This window comes from Gallinula chloropus, assembly GCF_964237585.1.
Source record: "Gallinula chloropus genome assembly, chromosome: 17".
In the NCBI taxonomy this organism is placed as follows: domain Eukaryota; kingdom Metazoa; phylum Chordata; class Aves; order Gruiformes; family Rallidae; genus Gallinula; species Gallinula chloropus.
The window spans coordinates 444,109-467,764 of record NC_140102.1 but is presented as its reverse complement, the minus strand read 5'-3'; the positions used below and the strand labels follow the sequence as shown (position 1 = coordinate 467,764).

The window sequence follows — 23,656 nt, the reverse complement described above, 5'->3', positions numbered from 1 at the left end:
GTAATGGGAACTTTTCACATTTCTATTTGGGCCAGACCACTGCGGAAGGCAGGAGCAGCCTTCAGGAACATTTCAAATATAAACCCTTAGAAGAGATTCCAAGAGAAGCTCCGCAGAAGGGAGGAGAAAGGCAAGTACCGTACGGCCTCAAAGATGGCAGGAAAAGGAAAGGAAAAATCCCTTCCACCTTAAAGACGTGAGCCAGGGTTTTGAGGGGGAGAGGAGAAAGGATGTGGTTGAGGGCTGGTTTTTTTTCCCTTACAGGGCAAGGAAGGTTTGGTCTTCCCCATCTTCTTCCTTGGGTGAAGCAGAAGCAGCTCCTCTTCCCTGCAGCACAGTCCCAGAGGCACCCGAAGAGCGCCGCGGTGAAGCCCCTCGGAGCGGCTGCGCGGGCGCGTGCTGAGCTCCAGCACTTGCTGCCGCATACAGTGAGGGAAAATGTAGGCTAGGAAAAACTATTTTTATCGTCATAAACAAATGCTCTTCTCTCACCACAAACAGTTCCACAGCATTTGAAAGAGAAGATAACCTAAACGGTAATTTCCAACAACTGACCCAGCCGTCCCTGTCTGCTGCTACGCTGCCATCCGGCAAGGCGCGGGAAGCGGGGGGCAGCAAAGGCAGGCTCCGAGCTGCGCTGTACCAGGCTCCCCGATCCAGTACCAATAAAGGCAAACATAAAATTCAAAGTTGTCAGAATTCTGAATTTTACCATCAAACACCTCACACTCAAGCAAACACAAACCCAAGCAGTGTACTGGCCACGGGTTCAATAAGCAAACCCAGGGAGTCTCCAAGGCACGCAGCAGGGCTCACGAGAGGTTACAGCTCTGTATTTTCTGAGCACTGCTCATTTGACATTCTTCACCTTCCCCCCCCCCCCCCCCGTGTTGGCTTTTATTAGCTTACTTCTGAAAATTAGTATAACAAATTATTTTATCTTTCAAAACAGATGTTTAAGAGTGCAGCAGTTATGGAAATACAATTGGACAATGAATAGTTTTTATTCCCTTTACCTAGCTGCGCTCCTCACTGCAAAGCAGTAATTACAGGAACCTACTTCTGTTTTAAGCTTTACAGCAAGCTCTTTCCAAATTTAAGGCCGGCAACCAACCCTTCATTATACCTAATAGGTAGACATAAAAATGTAATTGTATCACAATCTCCCCAACTGCATGTGTCTCCAGCTCCTGAAGCTCACACTTGTCTGATGCAAAGAAGGGATTTTTAATCCTTTCTGTAACTGAAACGTTTCAGCAACACTGGCATAAACTGCTCCAGAAAAAGCTACACAAAATACAAAAGGATCTGGGTAATTGTTTGGAGTAGAGCTGCAGTGCTTTGTTCAACTCCCACATTTCCACAGCAGCGCTTGCCAGCCCGCAGCAGCCGGACTCCCACAGCCCCAGCAGCCAGGCGCTCAGCTGGCAGAGCCCGGAGCCCTCCCTGGGAACCCAGAGCCCCGTGAAGCCCTCGGAGCGCCCGGCTGCAGGCAGCCAGTGTGTTTCTGCAGCTCCCAGCACCTCGCTGCAGCAGCGCAGGGTGCAGCACACTGACTTCAGGACAGATCGCCTCAGCACATCGTGCACAGGACTGCTTCACATGCACCAAGTTTAATTACTTTTAGGATAAACCAAACAACCGAGGCACCCCCGAGCTCCCTGTAGCTTCTCCCAGACCCCAGTGCGGTTTCAGAGCCACCTCAAGTCGTACCCACTTTGCAGACAGGCACAGCACATCACCCGACGATGGTACCAAACTTCCCACTGATGGCAAATGATAATAAAAAGCAAACAGAATGAAGAAATCTCTGCTATTCCCTCTTTGTTTGGGGTGATCTGCCTATTTCAAAATATCTAGTATGAGACTTTAATTACACTCAAGGGAATCCTATTTTTTCTTCTGCCTCTACCGACAACGGCACGGCAAAGAGAGCACAAGGCGCTGGGATGCGAGCTGATTCTCCCAGCATGAAAAGAACAGCATGTGCCTATATTTAGAGGTAGAGAAGGGAACTACAACATCCAGAAAAAAGAAAATCATACTGATTTTATCTTCAAAAAAGCACTCATGTTTTTGGTTTGTTTAAATCAAGAATGTGTTGCAAGTGTTTGACCCTATATCCAGCAACAATAAAATCTGTTCCATCATAAAATACCAGCTGCTTTGCACTTTGAATGATAATACTATTTTTAACATGATTCAGAATTATTGTCTCATACACTGTGATAATTTTTATTATGATTACTGGGGGAATTCCTATTTTTTTTTTTGAAATGAGCAACGGACACATTTTTTATTTTCTTGCTTATAAAACAGTATTTGGTCTGAATTTTGGGCAACTCTTCACACCAGGCAAAAGACGTTTTTCAGCCTAACATTTTGGCACAATTAAAACTTAAGAAACCAAACGAGTCAGATCAGATACCCGTAACATTAGATGCAAAATATTCAACAACTGCATTATTTACACACCTAAGGGTAACCTGTTCCTAGGAACATTATATCAGTGCAACTCCAGGTTTAAGTCGCACCAGAGTGTGGTGATGCACCCAGTAGCTCAGACCTCCGAGTTGGGTCCTGGTGTGGCAGCATCCTCCTCTCCCCAGCCCAGGGCAGGAGAAGCCCACCTGTGGTGACACTGCCATCCCTCAACATCTGCAGGGGTGAAAACCCATCTTGCATCAAACTCCTTCCACATTGTTTCTGTTTCTTCTCCTGTTACTCTGACTGAGAAATTAATTAGAAGTTCCCTCACTCGGTGCATCAGAAGTGCCATGAGCGTGGCTGCACCATCCCCACCAAACGCACCGGAGGAAGGAGGAAATGAGATTACCAAGTGGGACAGGACCCTCTCAGCCCTTCCTCCCCCCACACACTTCCCAGCCTCCACAGCCAGACCCTCACACGCTCTATCCCGGTGCTGCTCAGTCCCAGCATGCCAGCCTCCCTTGGGCACCCAAGCGCCCAGCCTCATCCCCAGGGTCCCTCTGGCTCTGCCAGCACAGGACCTCACTATGCACCCCACCAGCATCACCTGCCAAAGCCCCAGCGGCACCGTGGTCATTCAGCCACTGCCAGTTTACCAGGGTCCCCTCCGGAGGAGGCTCGGCAGTCGCCGGTAAACCGGCAGCCACGCTGCCGAGCGATGTCTGTTTTAGCTCATTTGAACTGTAAATCTTCAGCAGCAGGAACATCTCCCAGGCTTCTAAAGCACCACGTCAGTTTATGGTGCAATAAATATGATCTTAAATAATAAAAATAATAATAGAGTAGGACCTGAAGGCAGAGTCCACTGAGATCTAAATCACACCGGCACCCAAGGATCCACACGTGCAATGGCAATGGCTTGACCGACTGTGCCATCTAGCCAGGAGACAGGAACGCTCAGGCAGACGCTGCCTGTTCTCTCGACAGACAGACAATCCGAGCGTCACCTCCAGTAGCAGAGGGGAGGGAGCACTCCAGCGCTCCATCCCTGTCCCCCGGGACACGGCCCCGCTCACAATGCATTCGCATCCGCGCCCGAGACATCCCTCACCACCGGCATCCCCTTTTCCTGCCACTTCTCACCCGCCACCAAAGGCTGTAAGATGTCCTTACAGAGGACGAATATACCCACCACTCCCCCCAAAAAATTTGTACAAAACTTTCTAGGAAAGAGATCCTAAAAAACCCCAGCCCGGCCTTCATTTCCTATGGTAATCGAGCAATTCACCTCTTTCTAGCAAAATGGTTTCAGGCTACATTAAAAAAATAGAAAGTCCTGCCTTTCTTTTTTAAACTGCATTTTGGGAAAGGATTAGGAGAAGGAAGGAAGGATATGACTCTTTCCAAGGTTTTTTAGTGTATTTGCTTCACACACTGAATTAATACGCTCAATTTTAAATCAAGAGTATATGCTTAATTAGGGTATGAAATGTTTCAAAATTTTCCTCACTTTACAAACGGCTGCTTTTTCAATTAACTGTGCTTCCTCAGCCTCAGGATGATCTTTCTATTAGCAATACAAATGCTTCCTAATATTTTGTGAATATTAACTCACAAAATTAATTAAATGCAGACTTAACTCTGAAGACATGTATTTTCGCACAAAGACCCCACTGTCTCCCAGCTACAGGCTGACTACGGGCGTCTCTGCGACGAGGAACACCCAGTCCTACGGGCCCAGCTGCCAGAACGGAACGTAAGAGTTAAAAGAAGGTGGCAAAAAACCCACCAAACCCAACTCTCGTTTCCTCATCTCACTTTTTAAATGCTCCAAACTGCGGGGAGGGGGGCAGAAAGCAAAGATAAATACCCAGAGGTTGATGGAAAGCGGCGGTTGGAGCGAGGCTGCCGCAGCGGCCCAAGCTCGGCACCAGAGTGAGGAGCCAGCGCGGCCTAGCACAGCGCACACATGTGGCGTTTCAACTCGAGTAAACTGTATTCACTTTAATGTAAAAAACCCCAAAATCTATCAAAGCAGCACTTAAACATAACCAGATCTCTGCTTACCAAACCAAAAAAGCCTCTTCAGACAAACCTTAAAAGCCAGTAGAAATTGGGGCAGCGCAGTGTCACGCACCACGTTTTTCTGTTAAAACACTGAACAGACACACACAGATTACCTCAAATTGAAAACAAACAGGCAGAAACTGCCCAGCTAAAGGCTCCCCACAGAAGCGAGGCCTGCGGACGAGAAAGGGTTCCTTCTCAGGAGCTTCCCATGGCGGATTCCTACGGGCATCTCGGGAGTGACATCGGGGGACTGTTACTGTCTGACAGGGAGAGACAGAACTCGGAAAAACTTCATTTAAGAAAGAAAGGCCAGTGTGGGTCAGAGCCCAGGCGGCGGCAAAGGGATGCTCTGCAGGCTGGAGTCAGGCGTCTCCATGGGGCACAAGCTCCGAACACACGGCTGCTGAACACAAACACTCTTATGGTAAGGTTTGTACTGGGACAAAACATAGCAGAGTTAGGGGAGAAGGCTGCTAGGAAAGCAGAACCACAGTGTTCTCTGTAGCAGCACGCAGACAAAGAGTGCAACACCAGGAGAGTCCTTCTGCAGCATCAAGTCTTACTACCCCAACTGAGGAAAGCGCGTTCCCTGAGTACACGTGCTGGTGTCGTTTGCCAGGTGAGCAGAACACAACGGCTCAGATGAGAGGGCACAGGGGGGAGTCGAGAAGAAGGGGTGCTGGGAGGGGAGCAGCACCTCATTGTTGGAGATGTTCTCTTTGAAGTATTAAGAGAGTCATCGTGTAAAAATTAATGGAGTAGACTCCCAACTGTTCAATTCGCAGCTTTAAATTTAAAAGCATTTGACTTTGGAGCACTGGCACATAATCCATAATATGTATTTAAATTTTCAAAAAATATCCTTACATTAACAGGGGCACTAATGATTAATAATATTTTAACTACGGCGACACAGAAGCGTTTCTGCAAAGGAAAAGCAGCTCCGGCACGGAACGTGAGGACTCTTACAGAAGCTGCTCGTGCTGTTGCCGTGTGCAAACCGGGCCCAGCTAGAGAACAGCAAAAATTCACATTTACATTTTCAAAGCTGAGAAATCTGACCAGGCTCGGGAGGGCAGGGTGGACCTTGAGCTGCCTGGAAGATTCCACAGCTTCACCTTCCCGATTCCCCCGGGGTTCCCTGCCCTGTGCCCAACGAACCATGGTGAGGAAGTGCACCAGCGAGTGCTAAATATACCTCAGGAACGGAAGCCTCCTCTTCTCAAACGCCCCTCAAATAAATGAAACGAGGACTTCTGTATTTAAAAACACACCACCACACCGTTCTTAGAAACCTCCTGCGAACTATGAGCAAAGCTTTTAGGGGTGCAAGCTCTGCTCTTTCCAAGGGATTAGATTTTTCAGTGGAAAAGCCGGAGCAGCTCGACAAAGCCAGCCGCCGGCCGGAGCAGCGGCCGCGGCGGACAGGCCGGCACAGCCGTGCTGTCTGTGCTGTCTGTCTGCACACGCAGTGCCCTGGGCCCCCGCGCCTCAGGACGATCTGCTTGATGCCAGCGCCAGAGCAGGGCCGGGTCCCGCTGCCCGCGGTGTGACTGGGCTCCCACACGCAGCGTGCTCTGGGAGTAACGCAATCAAACGTTTATGGCATTCAGTAAATTCAGCGTTTAAAGAGCGTGAGCGTTCGGCCACCTGAAGATCCGTTCTGGAGCTGGCGTCACGCTCCCTGCGGGTGCTCCGCTCACGCTTCTATTTAAGAGAAACACACAAGAAACCACAGACTAAAAACATCAGCAATTTGTCCAGTATTAAAATTTTATATGGCCACATAAAGACATTTTGCTGTACCAAAACCTCTGCCTGGTACAGAACAAAGCTGGGAGGCAGCTCCTGCAAACAGCAGCTGCCTATGTACTTCGAGATTGGACTTTTGTTCAATGCTCTATACGTGTACCAACAAACTCTATCTGTGGGTATGGCTGAACAGTAATTTTAGCAAAGGACTGGTTGCAGTTTGAGGCCACAGCATTCCACTAGCTCAATGGTAAAAAAAGAAAGTATAGCACGTTAAAAATTAAAAGCAGACATGGTATAACAGCTCACAGAACAGAATAAATCTAGGCCCTCATCTAAGCTCATACGCATTCAGTCTAATTCATTTTCCCTTACATCACAGGAAGAGCTCCGCAGCACATCCACACACCGGATTCAAGAATTACCACCCCCAAAGTTCATCTCCTGCACTCTCCCACCCTGAGTGTGTGCAAACACCCCAGTCAAAACTGACCTCACAACACAACGTGTGTGATGAACAACCAGACCGGGGTAAATAAAGCATCGCACCGCAAACCGAATTTGGGGTCGGCAGAGTGTCTGAGTACAGCTGCAGTGTCCACTACAGCGGGAGGAACAGGTAAAGCTGGAGACTGAAAATTAACAGTCGGACGGGTGGATGGAAAGGCAAACAGCAGGGCTGTGGTCCTTACTGAAACACCAATAAATTCACACACTTTCTGCATCCAGTATCATAGTGCCCAACAGCAGCAGCAGACACTGAAAGCTCTGCCCCTGTCTTCCGTAGCGTCTCCAAACACACTGCTGCAGAACGTTTATAAAACAAAGGGGACTATTTCCAAACATGATCATTTTCCAGTAGAAAACACAAAAAATGCCAGTCGGTCAGAGTGAACAATAGAGTGTTGCTGTCACTCACATCAAACCCAGCCACGCCGGGGCAACCTCTCCATTTTACGGGGTTTCTTTAACAGGTCAGGAGAGCTTGAAAGATCCTGTTAAACCCAAACCCTCAGTTTTTCACACCGAACTCTCCCCTACGACGTGCAGCGGGAGTATTCTTCCCTCATGAATCGGCATGCTAACCCAGATCATTTATTAAAGATGGGTATTTGGTATCTGTGGAGTGCATCACGTAACTTCTTGGCAAAGGCAACGGCATTTTTTTTCCCACTAACTGTTAAAATTCCTTGTGTAAGTTTAAACAGCCCTTTCAAGCAAACAAAGCAGCATCAGGAAACACGGCTCCATCGCTGCAAGACACGCGGAGCTGCGCCGGGGAACTGACTCCCAACAACCCTCACTACAGTACGACCCGTTCCAAATCACTCCTTGCTTTCACTGATGTTTAAGTGTTTGAAATACCCCACAAGAGCTCCAACAAACTCGGTCGCAGTGATCAGACCCAGTCCCTGGGTAAAGCCCCTAAAAGAATTTAGCAGCATTTAAAACAAAAGCACGTAGCAGAGAACATGAGGACGAGGAAGAAAACAAAGGCTTCTCAGCTGCATCTGGACCGAATCTGACCTTCGTTCGTGTATTTGGGAGTAATTTACACACTGCTTCATCAAGAGTTTTGGCCTGCTGGCTCATTGGAACGACCGGCTCAGTGTTATGATGAAATATTAAGAGAACTCAGCGATGAAACCTGTCTGTGCTGCCGTGCACATGCCCAGGAGCTCGGGCAGACAAGCCCGACGGCCGCCGAGCAAACCCACACGTTCTCGTTTATTCCAGCCAGCACCTGCATGGTTCCAGGTTAGGGATCGGTGTCTTCACCTGGCATCTGCAGCACGGGACCTTCAACACTCCAATTAAAAGCTGAAAACAATTACTGGGTTTCTAGAGAATACTAATCAGCATTTCACTGACAGGGAAATTGTTCCGGTTCAGTCCAACCAGGCAAAGCAAAAACTGACTGAGCTGGCCCTGGGTGTTAGCTGGCTATTCTTTGTTAGCGGGAGCTGCGGTGGGGGAGTCACCACCACCCCTCTGGGCTCCGTTTTACTGTACCCCCAGCTCTAGCTGCTGGCAGAGGAAAGCATGAAATTCTAGAAAGCATTTTAGGGGGGAACCCCCCCCCCAACTATTGCCCATGTCACACACAGCGCACTAGGAGGAGAGAGAATTTATCCGAGGAAGCTCTGCATGGGAATCGCCTCTCAGCAGCCTCCAGCCGGCATCAGTAGCCTGGACTCAGACACAGATCGTGAGCAGCGCGTGCACAGGACTCGCTATGGGCTGCATGAGGTGATGTAGGTGTGCTCCTCACACGGGCACCTACGGCACAGGTGTCAGACAACGCTACCTGCTCCCATCCACCTTCGAAGCTCGCGGCTCACAGCCTGCCAGACATCAGCAAAGCACTTCAATGCCGTTAGGAGGAAAAAAAAAGGAGATGGGCTATGAGGAGTCTGACCAGCCATTAAAACAACTCAAACAAGTTGTTTCCCCCAGTAATCCGGGCATTAACGGAGTGTTTGAACAGATCCCAATGCCTTTTGGGGAGCCTGCTGCTTCCAAAGCTGCCCCTCCACAGCCGGCAGTGAAGCCGGAGCCTCCGGTGCTCGGCACTGTGGGAGGAGAGCGGTGGGAACCCAGCACCCCGCCGACACCCCTCATCCCTTCCTCCGCCCTGCCCCGAGCCCGCGGAGCCTCCAGCACAAATCACGGCTGTGCCACAATAGGAATAAATCACTGGCCGCCTTCCCCCCATCACGGCAGGTGTAATTAAGAGGCCCACCAGCAATGCCTGCGTGCTGGTGAGGGAACTCGGGTCTAACGACTAATCTGACTCCTAATAATATTCCCCACACTACAGAACGGTGAACACTCCCCCCGCGCATGGAGAACCGCTTGAAATTCAGCGGGGTGCTGGCCGAAGCCTGCGCCTTCACCCTGCGCCAGGGAGCTGCTGGAACAAACACCACGGAGGCAAATCCCAGCCGACTAGAAAGGTTTAAAATCCCCATCGCCGAATAAAGCAAAGCCTTTTCTTAAACACACTTTCAAACACTCAGGGGATGGCAACGCGAAGCCACGTTATTTCTCCCAACCGAGGAGAACACCCTGTTTTGTCTCACCTATTGTACCCCTACTGCTTCCAACAATAGCTAAAGTCAATTCTCTGCTGGTCTCTATGAATTCCCTCACCCCAAGAACCAGCCCATTCAAATCCTCCAAGTGAGTAAAGTGTGAGAGCGACCGAGCGCCTCTGCGCATTGTTGTGGAACTGGTCTGCGATGCCGCGCTGAGCCTCAGAACGGCCCCGACACATCCTTACACAGGAGCCCTGAGTAAATGGCTTTCCTTCCAAGTGATGAACTGTTCTAACAGCAACACTGTGGTTATCGCGACCAGAAAGCAATTACTTATTTCACTAGATGTTACTAAGAATAACGGCGATCGGAGTGAACGTAGGAGTGCTGCTGAAGACGCTACGGAACGCGCCGCTCCACATGACACACATACACAAAATGTACATAATTCTAGGGAAAAAATTACACTTTTAATAAATCTGCTGTTTAAATCACTGCTCAGGATTGCTATTTTTTTTAACCCATGAAATTGAGATCTATGGAATAAGTTCTGGTTTTAAATCTTTTTGTAAGTACAGCGCAGTGTGTAGACCTGCGTACCTCTGTGTGAGTGTGTGTGTGTGTGTGTGTGAGCACACATAACGGGGGGGTGTGCGTGTGTGTTGAGAGAGAACGTATATATGTGTTCCAGTCTGCCAAGGTAGAAGTGACAGGAACTGTGATTTGTGCTAACTAGCTATTGATCCAGTCAGATCTAGATGTTGTGTACAAGAAACAATAAAAGAGAAGGGGCCAGGAAGGATGCTGTGTGCAACTCCATTTAAAAATGGAAAAGAAGGGCCCCAAACAAACCAATTTATGTCCTTGCCTGGGTGAAGCATGGAGAATGCTGATGGGCTTCTTAGAGTCTGCTGTGCATGCTAAACACTCCCGCTTGAAATGAGAGTCTCCAGCGCCGGGCATTAAACATGAACAAAGAGACAAACCGTGGGGGCTAGGATTCACGCTCCAGAAAGCCAAAGCTGGAAAGCCAACCAGAACTGGGGGCAGGAAAGCGCACGGTTTCCAAGCCAGCTCCCTTCTCATTTTCCCAACACCTTTCCCAGCAAAATTACTAAATGCACAGGCTGTAAAAAGTCAGTCTGTACAACCAGATGTAACAAAACCAACCTTGAACTACACTAGCAGTACCAAAACATCAACTTTCCTAGGCAAGAACGATGAGTTTCTCTGGTGTAAATTACACACGTGCACTTACAGCGCACCCGAGAACCGCCCGCGTGCGTTCATACAGCAGGTACCTGCACATGCATCTATTGTAGTATTCACACACAGGGTCGGGCGGCTTGGAAAACAGGGCTTTGAGAAAACAGAAACCAACTGATTCCATAATCATCTGGATCCCAATCAGTTTTTGTAACAGAGGGCTTTCCACTCAAAACATTTTTTCCCCGAGCCTGGGGAATTATGATGCCCTCTGGAAACAGGGAGGGATCAAAAATTAGAACTAACGTCAAAATTAAACATCTGTCCACCAAGCAGGTTTTATTCCAGCTGACCCAGAGCCTTATTTTAAATTGCTTTTCTGTTAAAGAAAGAACCAAATGTTAAGAGCCTTTTGGTTCACTATCCAGTGCTGGTAAGCTCTCCACACAAGCAGGGAAATACCTGGGATTGGAGGGACAGCACCGCTAACACACACATCTTGTGAGGATTAAAGACCTCTGTACCAGTTTGGGGGGAAAGGCTGGAAGGCTCAGCCAGCACGGGGCTCTGCAGGAGCCCCCTCCTCAGCACCCCATGCCTGCACACACCCCCCCACAGCACCCCACTTCTGCCAGGAGCCCCTCTGCTCAGCACGCTCAGGAGCCCTGTGCCAGCCCGGGCTCTGGCAGCCCTCAGGGGCTGCTCCCCAGGGGCCATGACAGGGATGGCAGCAGAGACCCCACCCCCGGTACCAGCCGTCCCTCACCCAGCACTGGCCGGGCAGCAGGCACTCCGTCCCCACCACCGGCCACCCCGGCAGTCACCTGGCATCCCACAGCCCCAGCCTGGTGCAGGAAGGCACCTGGCATCCACCACGGTCCTCGCCGGGGTGCAGCAGTCATGGGCCAGCATGCCCCCCCGTGTCCCAGGGCCGCAGCCTCCCCTTCACCGAACAGCCCACCTACCCCGCATGGGCCGTCACCCATGCAGGACAACACATACCTTCTTTGCTGGGGTTCGGGGGCTTGGGCTTCTCCCAGGGTGCCATGGGCTTGTCCTCCTCCTGCCCCTCCATCAGGGCCTTCTCTCCAGGCAGGTACCAGGTGGAGTTGTGCTCCGCCATCAGGGAGTCCAGGTCGATGGTGCTCATGGTGCCCTTGACGCCCTCCGAGCAGCAGCTGCCCAGGTCGCTGTCCCCATTCTGCCCCGCGCACTCCCCCTTTTTGCTCTTCAGCCCCAAGGGCTGATCTTCCGAGATGCTGAACTGCTGCCGCTGGAGCTGGATCTGCGCCTGCAGGATCTCCAGGGGGTGGATCTCGTCCTGGGCCGAGGTGCTTGTGGGGGTCCGCACCTGCTCCATGCCCGGTGTGCCGGGGTGGGTGCCCGCTGTGGTGCTGAGCCCGTAGCTGTCGGGGGTCGAGGTAGACGTACTGAGGAGGCCGAGGGCCAAGGGCTTCTGTCCGTTGAGAAGTGCGTGCTCCCCACGGGGCAGCTTGGGCGAGCCACCCAGCAGCGGGCTGCGGGTGGGCTTGGAGGCGGCATTGTCGGAGCTGGAGGACACCTCATCCTCGTTGCCGTAGCTGGTGCTGACCTCGTCGGGAAAGTCCACATGCGGAGAGCTGCCGTCCGACTTGGTCACGCTCTGGATGCCGCTGTCCAGGGAGGACATCAGGTCAGGCTGCTCCCCTAGCAGCAGCTCGCTGCCCTTGCCCCAGGAGGGCGAAGTCAGGGGCTTGTCATGGGGGGTGCCCCCGCCACGCTCTGCACCCACAGCCCCCGGCGGGCCCCCCGCCGCCGCCGGTACTGCCGGCTGCCCTGGGCTGACACCGGCCCCGCTGCCCTCCGTGGTCGAGAACTTCTCGAAGAAGGTGCCAGGGCTGACGTGCCCACTGTCCCGTTTCCGGCGGCCCCGCCCCCGCCCGCCGCCCGCCTTCCCCTCACCGCCGGCCGCTGGCTCCAGCGCGTAGCCGGGTGAGAGGCTGCTCTCCGCGGGCAGCAGCGGGGCAGCGCCCGCCGCCTTGCCCGTGCCACCCCCGCCCGCTGGCGGACCCGCTGGGAAGTAGTCCGGGGCGGCAGGTGGCGGTGGGTCGGGCTCGGCCTGGCTGAGCTTGCGCTTGGCCTCGGCCGGGCTCTTCTTGTTGAAGGTGACGTTGAGGTTGGGGGCGCCCAGGCTGGCGATCATGTTCTGGCAGGCAGTGGAGAGGGCAGCCAGGCAGCTCTGCCCAAAGACGTTGTCCTTGCTGGCTGGCTTGCTGAAGGAGCCCAGCGAGAGGGCGCCCAGCTTGCTGGCGGCGGGCCGCGGGGGCGGCGGAGGGGGGAACTCGGGCGGGGGTGGGGGGTAGGCGCCTGGCGAGGCGCTAAGGGCAGGTGCGGCCCCATGGGCCGCTGGCTGCCGTGCTGCCGCTGCGAAGGGGAAGCCAGGCTGGGTGGCAAAGTCGGCAGGCCCGCGGCGCTCAGCAGGGGCGCTGGGCAGCGCCACGCCACCGCCCGGCGACTGCAGCTGTGAGAGGCCACCCATGGCGGGTGCGAAGGGCGGGTGGACACCGGGCGAGGGCAGGGCCTGTGCCGGGCCCTCGCCGGCCATCCGCAGCGGCTCCTGCAGCCCCATCCCGCCGGTGCCTGGCCGGAAGAGCACGGCAGCACTGCCCGGCTGCAGGCCCAGCTCGTGCGGGGCCGCCTCGGCCGGCAGCCCTGGTGCCGCCATGCGCCGCGGCAGGAGCTCCCCGGGTGGCGGTGGCCCTGCAAACCAGGCGCTGTCAGGGGCCAGGTGTGGTGCCGGCGGGTCGAAGCCACGGCCGCCGCCACCAGGCTCCCGCTCAAAAGCGGGCGGGGGCAGGCCGCCGGGCGGGCCCACCTCGCTGTGGTGCCCCAGCTGCTGCAGGCTGGGCGGCCGCAGGCGCTGCTGGCTGCGCGAGGCCATCTGCTTCATCACCAGGGCCGCATTCTGGCGCTGTGCCAAGGCCGGGTGCTCGGGGCCGCCGTGCGGCAGCGGCCCCCCAAAGGCCTCAGGCGCCGGCGGGGTGAACTCGCCCGGCAGGCCGGGGTAGGCCGTCGGGGAAAGGTGGCTCTCCATGGCAGGGCCGTGCATGCCACTGCCCCAGGAGGCACAGCGCTCGACGCCGGGGTTGCCAGGGAAGTCAAACCGCGGCCTCTTGGCGACGCTCACGTAGGGGGCATCGAAGTGCTGCAGTCTTTGATTTGGTGGCTGTTGCGGAGGAGGGTGCTGCATATTAAACACGGGGTCGGTGTAGGGATGCATATTCCTGTTCTCCAGTCTGTGAATAGGGTATTCAAACTGTGCATGCTGGTTCTGCATTATGGGCCCATTGTCCTGCAGGTTGGGGTTGGGAGCGTTGGCTTCTGTTTGCTGTTGCCTAGGGATGGCTGGCGGGCAGGAGTTCTGTCTGGCCAGCAAGCCCGGCGGCTGCTGCGGCGGCTGCTGCTGCTGCTGCATCAGTGGGTGCCTGGCGCTGGCCCCCGGCTCCAGGCTGGCGGGCATCTTCCGCGCCCCCCCGAAGCGCTCGAAGAACACGCCGTGCTGCGGCGGCGGGTGCGCCTTGGCCACGGCCATGCCCGGCGCCCGGGGCAGGGCGGGCGCCCCGGCGAAGCTGCCGCCCGCCGGCACCTGCCGCCCGCCGCCGTAGTGTGGCAGCTGCCCCTCGGGCTCCGACGGGGAGAAGACGGGCAGCTCGAAGTGGCCGGCGGGGCCGTCGCCGGGGTAATTGTATTCCAGCGAGTCCACGCCGCCCTGCGCGGGGAGCCGCCGCTGCTCCAAGCCGTGGGGCTCGGAGGAGCCGGCCGCCGGCAGCCCGTGGAAGGAGGCGGCGCGGTTGGGGGACTGGTCGAGGGGCAGGCAGGGCGCCGGCACGGCGTGGCTGGAGGCGCCGGCGCTGTGGTGCTGGAAGTCGGGCAGGTTCCCGGGGCGCTGCTGCCCGAAGCCCTCGCCGCCCTGGGTCTCGGCCATGTGCTCGTAGCCGTCGGCGAACGCCGTCTGCCCGCCCAGCGCGCCGCTGTAGCCCAGGAGCCGGCCGCCGTGCACGCAGGAGGCGCCGGGGTCGGGCCCGAAGTTGCCGCCGAAGTGCGGGGGGTGCTGGTGGGGGTGGTGGGCGCCGCCGTGGCCGCCGTGCGGCTGCTGCCCGCCGAAGAAGCCGTGCACCGGCGGCTGCATGCCGCCGCCGTGCAGCTCGGCGGGGCCGCGGCCCGGGAAGCCGTAAGCGTCCCCGGGCAGGCTCATGTTCATGCCCAGGAGGGGCGGCTCGCCCAGCGCGCCCAGGGCCGGGTCCACCGCCGCCGCCGCCGCCGGGCCGCCGCCGGGGAAGGCCGGCGCCTTGAAGTGCGCGCTCATGCTCAGTCCGGGCTGGCCGAAGCCCCGCTCCGCCTGCCCGCCGCTCCGGCTGCTGCTCTGCGGCTCGAACTGCTCCAGCCCGAACATCCCTGCGGGGCTCCTCAGAAGGGCATGGCCGCTCCGCGCCGCTCCGCCGTCCCACGCTCCCCGCCGCGCCGGCCCCGCCGCTCGGCCGCCCCGCTCACATCCTGCCGCGCCGCCGCGCCGCTGGCACCGGCCGCCCGACCGCGCTCACCCCGGCGGCTCGCCGCTCGCTGCCGCCCGCCGCCGGCCGCGCTGCGCTGCCCGAGAGCCGACGGGGCGGCACGCCGCCGCTCATAGGCTCCGGCGCCCGGGAGCTGCGCGCCGCATCGCCGGCCCGCCGTGCGCTGCCCGCGGCTCGCAGGGCTCCGGCGGCGGGGCCGGGGCGGCGGGGCCGGCGCTGCGTGCGGGCGCTGGGAGGGCTGCGCCGCGCTCCCTGCGCGCTCCTCGCTCTCACCCGGCGCTGGCGGAGCAGCAACAAGTTTTGCATTTCAGCGATGAATTTCAGCCATCGGGGCTGCGCCAATGAGCGCCGCGCGGCCCGGGGCGGGGCTCGCCGTTAAGGTGGCTCCGCCGCGCCGCCCGGCCCCGCCCGCCCCGCCGCCGGCTCGGCTCGGCCCGGCCCGGATCGGGCTCGGCCCCGCCCGCCTGGCGGTCCGGCTCGGCAGGGGCTCGGTCCGGCCCCGGCCAGGCTCAGCCGGGCTCGGCTCGGATCAGGCTCGGCTCGGCACGGCTCGGCTCGCTGGTCCGCACCGGCGGGGTCCCGGGGAGGTTGGGAAGGAGCGCGGGCACCGGAGCTGGAAGCGGCCGGCGGGATCGGGCAGCCGCGCCGCCCGCCGGGCACGGCCGGTCCCTCGCTCCCGCACTCCGCACGGCCCGCCCGGCTGCCGGGACGGGAGGAGCCTCCCTGCCCGGCGGACCCGGCGGCGCCCGCGAACCCCGAGCCGGCAACGGAGCGGCTCGTCCCGTCGGGGCCCGCCCGGGCCGGCAGCCGCGCAGGGGAGGCGGGCAGCCCGTGTCCCCGCTGTGCGCCCGCGGGCCGGCAGGGCCGGGCCCCGCAGGATCGGGCCCCGCAGGATCGGGCCCCGCGGGTGGCGGCGTCGCGCGCGCGTCGGTAGCTTAGAAAAATAAAGATGAAACCGACTCGGCCCAAACGCGGGATCCGCAAACACCCGGCCCAGTGCGGCACGGGAGCGGCGCCGGGAACGGGGCCGCTGCCGCGGGACCAAACGCCGATTCCGCGTCAGGACCCTCCCGGGAACTGTCCCGCGGGACGGGCGGGACGCGGGGACGCCGCTGAGCGCAGGGACGGGGCTGCGGCGCTGGGGCTGCGGGGCGCAGCCGCACGGCCGGACAGGGGCACGAGGAATCCGGACGAGCCCCGCTCGCCACGGGAACGGGGCCCCGCGCCCCGCACCGCGCCCCCCGCCCCGCACCGCGCCGGAGCCGCCGGGCTGCGCCGCGCTCCCTCTGCGCCTGCGTGCGCGCCGTCGGAGCAGCGCTGCACACGGGAACAGCGCCCCCTGGCGGCCCAACCGGCGGGAGGCTCTGGCACGGCTTCTGGCACGGCTCTGGCACGGCTCTGGCACAGCTTCTGGCACAGCTTCTGGCACAGCTTCTGGCACGGCTCTGGCACGGCTCTAGTACGACTCTGGCACGGCTCTGGCACGGCTCTGACTCGGCTCTGGCACAGCTTCTGGCACAGCTCTGACCCGGCTCTGGCACGGCTTCTGGCACGGCTCTGGCACAGCTCTGGCACAGCTCTGGCACGGCTCTGGCACAGCTTCTGGCACAGCTTCTGGCACGGCTCTAGCCCGACTCTGTCCAGGCTCTGGCACAGCTTTTGGCCCAGCTCTGGACCGGCTCTGGCATGGCTCTGGCCCGGCTCTGGCCAGGCTCTGGCACAGCTTCTGGCACGGCCCCGGTCTGGCTCTGGCACGGGCCTGGCCCGGCTCTGGCCCGGCTCGTGCCAGAGCTCGTTGCTCTGTGCCAGTTCAAGTTGGGCTGAGGAAAGTTGCTGCTCAGGAAGGAGACCGATTCCCTGTTACCCAAACGCATCCCACATCCCCGCCCTGCGGTCAGTGCGCAGGGTGAGAGCTCCGCTCAGCTCCTCAGCACGCCTCTGCACAATGGTTTTGTCCTCCCTGCAGCAATCAGCTGTGTGGGCTCGTTACCACTGAGAATCTAACGAGGAAACCAGCACAGAGACTGTACAGAACGAGCCCCGATGCTACAAAACCTTTCGCCCAGCTGGCCATGAGCAAGGAGCCTCTGAAACTCTCCCACCACATCGTACTGCTCTGTGGCACAGGTGCCCCCAGCTCTATAAAGATGCTGTTTCATTCCCATGTCAGGCTTCAGGTGTATCAGTTTTAGCCACTCCATAACCTCCTTTTGTGGTGCAGCCATCTGGAACAGCACGACAAAGCATGCGGTGCCGCCACGCACCGCGTACCCCCAAAGCGACCCGCCCTGGCTGCAGGGCACAGACTCTGCGCAATAGCTGGTGTTCCTGTCCGGGCACCGTGCCTGCTCCTAGCAGGGGTGTCTGGTGAAAGGGGTGTGGATGTTGGGAAGGACAGGGGGCTGGGCTGGTGCTGGGAAGATTTCCAGCATTCCTCCCTGGAGCAGTTAGGGGAACTCCTGCATCTCCTCCCTCTCAGCGAACAGGGGGCAGGGCCGGAGTGCAGCGGGTGCTGCGGGATCAGGGATCCCTCCAGAGGGGATGATGTTTGGCTGTGTGCACCCGCTTTGGTCCCCAGGGCAGAAGGGCACTCTGGGCATGGAAGCGCTCCGCTCTGGCACGGGCTGTGGGCGACGGGCTGTGTCACCCCAGGCTCAGGCGAGCTGCTGGCATTTGCTCTGGCAGAGATCACACCTCCCGAGCCAGGAGATGGCCCTGAGCAGTGGTGTGTAAAGATATCCATGGATCTTACCTCCTTCCTGCGTGCCTGGATGTGACTGGTTTGCAAGGGAGGTTCAAGCAACGTCCTCCATACGACCTGAGTTGCGTTCAGTCTCGGAGAAGTTTGCCATCCTGATGTAAGGAGCTCATGCTTAGTTTTGCCCACAACATTGTTTTCAGGGAAGTTTGAACCCAGTTCCTTCAGACGCCTGGCTGCTTCCCACTGCAAAAAAAGCACAGCTGAGTAACAGGAGTTCAGGGGCTAAAACTGTTCAGTTGTTTCCAGCAGAGACCAGCAGCAGCTTCCGAGCTTGGCCCTTCACAAGGACTTTGTGTCTTCTGCAAAGCTGGTCTCTTGGTTTAGTTTATTTACATCTCTGCAATCTTTAGCTGTATATTTTCCCTGTTGTTTTTCCCCAGATTCCTCACTGTGGGTCATGGCATTCTCACAGTATCAGTACGTTTTTCCATGGCTGCAAACAGCTTTTCCCATCAGCTGTGTATCGTGTCCTGTTTATGTCAGTCAGGTGAAAATCCGTACTGCATATGGGACACTGAAGTGTCCGTGTTGAACACATCTAAATTCTTCTAATTTCTAAATAAAGCTAAATTAAACACAACATCCAAATGGTATGGTCAGTCTTAATGCTAGGAAATGCTAACACAAATCTTCCTGTGATAACTGTGCTACAGGATAGCTCTTGGGCCTTTGTTTTGCCTTCACATTCCCATCTCTAAAACACATTGTAGGATTATGGATTTGACTGGCAGGGGGCAGGGGAGAGAAATTAATTAGCTCATGTATACAGAACAAAAGCATTGGTTTTGCTGCAGGAACTGTAAAAGTTTTATATTTCCTAAATTAACTCAGTGAAATGCCAATGGAAGCCAGTACCTCTCCACACGGACACCCAGCATTTAACTCTCCTCAGTACTTCACGATGGAGTTTGTATGATCAACTTTGTTCTGTTGTTTTCTTTAACTTAAGCCAGGTGGGAATTTCTCTCAGCTCGGTGGAGCAGGAACGCTGTCCAAGCGTCTGCAGAGTCTGGCTCACCATGGGCGATGCCAGGAACCACTAAACTGAATCCATTTTTCATCATCTTATAAAGTCAGGAGTTGTGAGAGAACCAGAGCCCATTGGCACAGTCCTGATGACTTAGCGATCCCCCAGCATCAGCTTCAGGAGAGCATTCCCCTCACTGTGTCCTTTTTACACCCTGAAACCTGACATATTTGACACGCTCTGTTTGCCAGCCCTGCCCTGCCTTCTGCCCAGGCCGGGCTGGACTGTGCTGGGGAGCAGCGGGGCTGCTGGATGCAGTTAAGATGTTGCTGTTTCCCAGAACTTACCCAGCGTGGGCCAGCCTGGCCTCTCCCAGAGAACCTCCCGTGGGCTGTGTCTGCGGGGCTGCCAGGGCGTCCCACCACCAGCACCCGGCTCTGCGGTCACACTCCAGTTCCTGGGGCTCCCCGGTGGTGGCTGACAGGCCGGCTGCAGGTCCTGCGGGTGAGAGGAACGCCTGGGACAGGCTGCACACAGTGCAAGGCCACAGGCCAAATACTCCTGGATTTGTTATTTACCATGTTACTTCACACTGACAGAACGACTCACGTTCCAGAACCTTGGCTCTTGGTCCTGCCCTGTCTGGGTTAAAACAAGATGAAGAGCCTTTGCCCACAGGAGCTCTAAAGAGCCGTCCCAGAGCAGCCAGCACTTGGCCCAGCAGCGGGGCGCAGCGGCAGCGCGGGCCGGTCCCAGGCCCTGGGCAGGGAGCAGAGGGGATCTGGTGCTGCTGGGAGGTGCCCGTGCACCCCCGGCCAGGGATCCCAGCTCTGCCTGGGCCTTCGCACGGGGCTGCATTTCACCCACACCACATCAGGCATCATTTGCTTCTCCGATGGGATTACTCAGGCGCTCCCACCACCACACAGCTGCCCCCACCCGCTGCCTCCCCGCAAACACTGGGAGCAGGGACCATCCCTGGCTCCCCACCACAGGCAGAAAGGGTTAAAAATCTGCCATCCTAAGCATCCTCCTCCCATCACACGGCCCCTCAGCATCTCCTACAAAAGGCCTGATTTAATCCGGGTTGCAGACAACTCACATTGTGCTCACAGACTTCTAGCGATGTCAGGCTATCGGGTTTCCAACCAATATCCAAGGCACAGCCCCAGCACAGAGCAGGAACAAAGACCTCTTTGTTACTGGGGGGAAAAAAATCCCCTGAAGATATTAGCAGAGCCGCAGAGTTCAAACTGTTAAATGATTCAAATATTATTTAATGAATACATTTGAAATGAGGTCTCACAACCCAGAACACTTTTCAGATCATCATTTACAAAGAGCCCGCCTCTTCATTTACTTCCTTATGAAGTCCTTGCTTTCAGGTTTTAATTACAGCCAGCTCGCTCCCAGGCTGTTGCAGGGACTTCACTTGTTGAGCAGCTCAGGGCTCAGCTGGTGACTACTGGATCTTTCAGAAGCCCCTACAGTCATGTCCCCTTCATTGCTCTGTGTTCTGTGTCCCAAAGAAACAAGGGAGACACAGAGGCCCTTGCAGAAGCAACAGCGTCAGGTACCATTCCAGAGGGTGTTAAAAACAAGTCTCTCAAGCTGGGGATCTGTTAGAGCATCAGGCTTTAACCAGGACTGGAGCAGCACTGCTAAGTTCCAATTCAACACATCCTTTCAGTGCCTTGTTCACACCTTGGATGTGCAGTTCTGGACCAGAGACCCACCTACCTCTCCAGAGAAAGATTAAAGAAAGAAGGTAGGTGGGTGCCCATAAAGAAACCTGTCTCCAGCCTGAGGAAAGGAAGCTCTAAATTTAAATTCCAGTTTTCTGTGCTTATGGCAGTGAGGGATCCCTGCCTGCTCTGGAGCGTGGCCGGCAGGTATCTAACCTCAGGGGTAGCACCAGTACAGCCAGGGCTGCGCCGTGCCCACTGAGCTTGTCTAAGAACAATGGAGGAAGGGAGCAACAAAGCAAAGCACAAGGATCCAAGCAAGCAGAGGAGCAAGGACCAGAGGATAAGGATAAGGGCGACAGCAGAACTACTTCCAGATCCTGTCAGCAGAGAGCATTGCAAAGCAAAATGTACAACGCATCTGCTCATGCCAGCAAATCCTTCATGTCTCCAGAGCCTGGGGAGGGCTCTACAGAGTGAAACAGGACTTCAGCTGTGTCTCCATGGGAGAAGGGAGGGGGAGGAACAACCTTAGGGCTATCACCCACCATTCAGACAGGCAGCAGAAGCAATACAGGCTCCTGCTTACACTTGGGCTGCCAGAACCTCACCTGAGTCACATCAAGGGTCCAGTGTGTCCTCATGTAGGCAGCACCTCAGGTGGAAGTCAGGAGTGTCCCCCTGAAAGCTGGTTTTGAATTACTGTTCGTCTGAGTCACTGCACGTGCCAGAACTTTCTTCTTGGTGTGGTTTGCACATCGAATCCTTCCTGCAGCAGCTAACAAAAAGGAGAGGATGCTGTCAAGAGGAGCAGTGGATGAAATACTCCCAGTGGCTAAATGACCTAGTGAGAGGGATGGTGGTCACCATCCTCTGGATAATCTCACCTTCCCACTCTCCTGGAGCCTATGGACACCCCTTTCCCCCCCTTAAAGCCCCTCTTCCCTTACTTGGGCACGTTCCTGCAAACCCCTTCGTCTCCAGCCTGCGTGTGGGTGAGGCTGTGTCAGCCTTCACAGGCAGCACTGTGCTCTCGCCAATGAGTTGCTGTTGATTAAAATTCGTTTCTCATATAACTTCAAGCAAGTAGAAAGCCCTTCACAAAAAGAGCCTCAAAACTACAGAGAAAATATTTTTTCTGGTATCTCTTTTGAGCCATCATCCCCCAGAGAGCCCTGAGCTGCCTGCACAGCATCAAGGCACCCCAGCCCCAGCCCCAGGTCCCCCTCACCACGACCCAGCCACGCTCACTCCTCTTTCCCTTCTGCGGCCCGGCTGAGACCCAGCGTTCCCAAAGGAGACTCATGGGAGCCTCAATCAGTGACAGAGGCGTCCACAGGGAATGTGCTCAGCATCTGAGTGCTCTCAGCTTTGGAAGCCACCCCTACACCTGCCTGGGGCCAGGGAGCAGAGCTGGGAAAACAGGGAGAGCAGCAGAGGACTCAGAGCATCCCTGGGAGCCTTCCCTCACCCCGGAGCATCCCTGGGAGCCTTCCCTTGCCTGGCAGGACTTGGCCTGAGCTGTGCTTGAAGAAAGCCACTCAGTTCCTCTGGCCACCATGCTGGTTGGGGCTGAACCCTTTGTTCAGGATCTCAGAACATCCCTAATGTTTGAAGAATTTTTTTTTAAAAATAAAATTTTTCTGTCAATTTAATCTAGAAACACCCATAGCAGCCACTACAATGTTCTCTGGAGAAGCCATTCCAGCCCCACGTGGGGAGAGCAGCAGGATTTGGTGTTTCAGTCTTGGAGCAGGATTCTGCCTGTGGAGCAGCAGAGCAAGGGCAGCAAGAACTGAATTCTTTCCACTTTATAGAAGTGCCATGGAAATGCAGCACAAAATCTGGCACAGCTGTGTCTTTCTCTTCACAGTGAGTGTTTCACACAGCTGGTTTGAGTCCTGTATTTCTGCAGGTGATTAAATAACCCTCGTTAAATCATTAGGGAGATGCTTACCATGCCAGGAGAGGTAACAGCCAGGCCAGGTCTGTGCTCGTGCTCCCCCATCAGCACATGCCCATGCAGAAACCTCCTCCTATCTCTCAGATGTGTTTGTTGATACGTTTTTGTGTGGTCTGGTGCCCTAAGAGTAACAAACGTGCTGAACCGCTATAAACAGGCACCTTGGTGAGTTATATTGAGTCCTTTAGCTTCCAGTTTTTCCTCGGAAAAGCCTTTGCAGTTGCTCAAGGACTTTGCTGCTGCTTCAGGAGACAGAGAAAAGGTCCTGCAATGCAAATGGGAGCAGACAAGGAAACAGAAGGGCTCAAGATTCGCACCAGCTGGGAAAGAGCTCCATAAAACAAGTGTCAAAGGGGACTCACTGGACACCTGCTCAGCAGCACTCACCTGCTCCCTGCACCCTCTGAGGGCTTGCAGTCCCTCTCCTCTCCAGAGCCCTCCTGACAGCAGAAACCCCTTCACACAGACAAGCTGGCCAGTCTCCTGGCTGTTGGCCTTTGGATACACAACGTGGGGGATGCAGGGAGGGGGCAACTGGGCCCATCTCCTCAGGACCTCAGGAAGGAGTGGCCCAAGGGTTGTGGCTTGTTTGGAGCTGTTTTCTCCTGAAGGTCTGTTGTCTGCTGGGGTTTTTCTTTGTTCCTTAGAGTTTGTCAGCTCAGTGTTTCGCACGTTCAGCCCTGTCTGTCCTGTGCCTGTTTGTCACAGCAGTGCCAGCTCAGGGTCAAGGCCCAGCACAGGGTAGCTAGCAGCCCTGCAAGGGCACGTTAAAAATAACCCCTTCTGCCACAGCACTTGTTTACCCCGAGGCCTGGCCTTGCTCAGTCGTTTGGAGGGGCTCAGCGCTCACTTTGGTTAAGAATTTGGTGAGGACATTGACACGGGTCTCTTGATTTACAGCTGCTTTAGTGGTTCCTGCAGATACGAAGCACCAGCATGGGAGCAAAGGGATCCAGCGGCGCCTGTGGAGAGCTGGAGACCAGCAGCTTCCCCTGTGTGAACCGTGCCAGACCTCAGATCCTGCCCAAGGAACGGAGCAGCCCAAGGAAGAGACAGCATCACGCTGCTTCACCGCAGGGCACGCAGCAGCTGCCAGCAAGAGCCACGGTGTCACCTGCCCGAGAAGCTCACAGCAGGGAGAGGTGACACAGCTCTCGAGGAACCGGGCGCTGAGCTGAGCCTCACGCGTCTGCACGGGCAGCCGAGCAGATGTGGTGCTGCCAGATGTGGTGCT

The 23,656-nt window shown here is 56.4% G+C and overlaps 1 protein-coding gene across 1 annotated transcript in view; it reads right to left on the bottom strand.

The window, feature by feature from the left end:
- The window catches only part of MN1 (MN1 proto-oncogene, transcriptional regulator), a 35,921-nt gene extending 20,909 nt beyond the window's left edge, over positions 1–15,012 (bottom strand). The window contains exon 1 of the mRNA XM_084272026.1: positions 11,499–15,012. Within this exon, the coding sequence (XP_084128152.1) occupies positions 11,499–14,928 (3,430 nt within the window). The 5' untranslated portion in view covers positions 14,929–15,012. The remainder of the gene's footprint in view (positions 1–11,498) is intronic.
- Between the last annotated feature and the right edge of the window lie 8,644 nt (positions 15,013–23,656).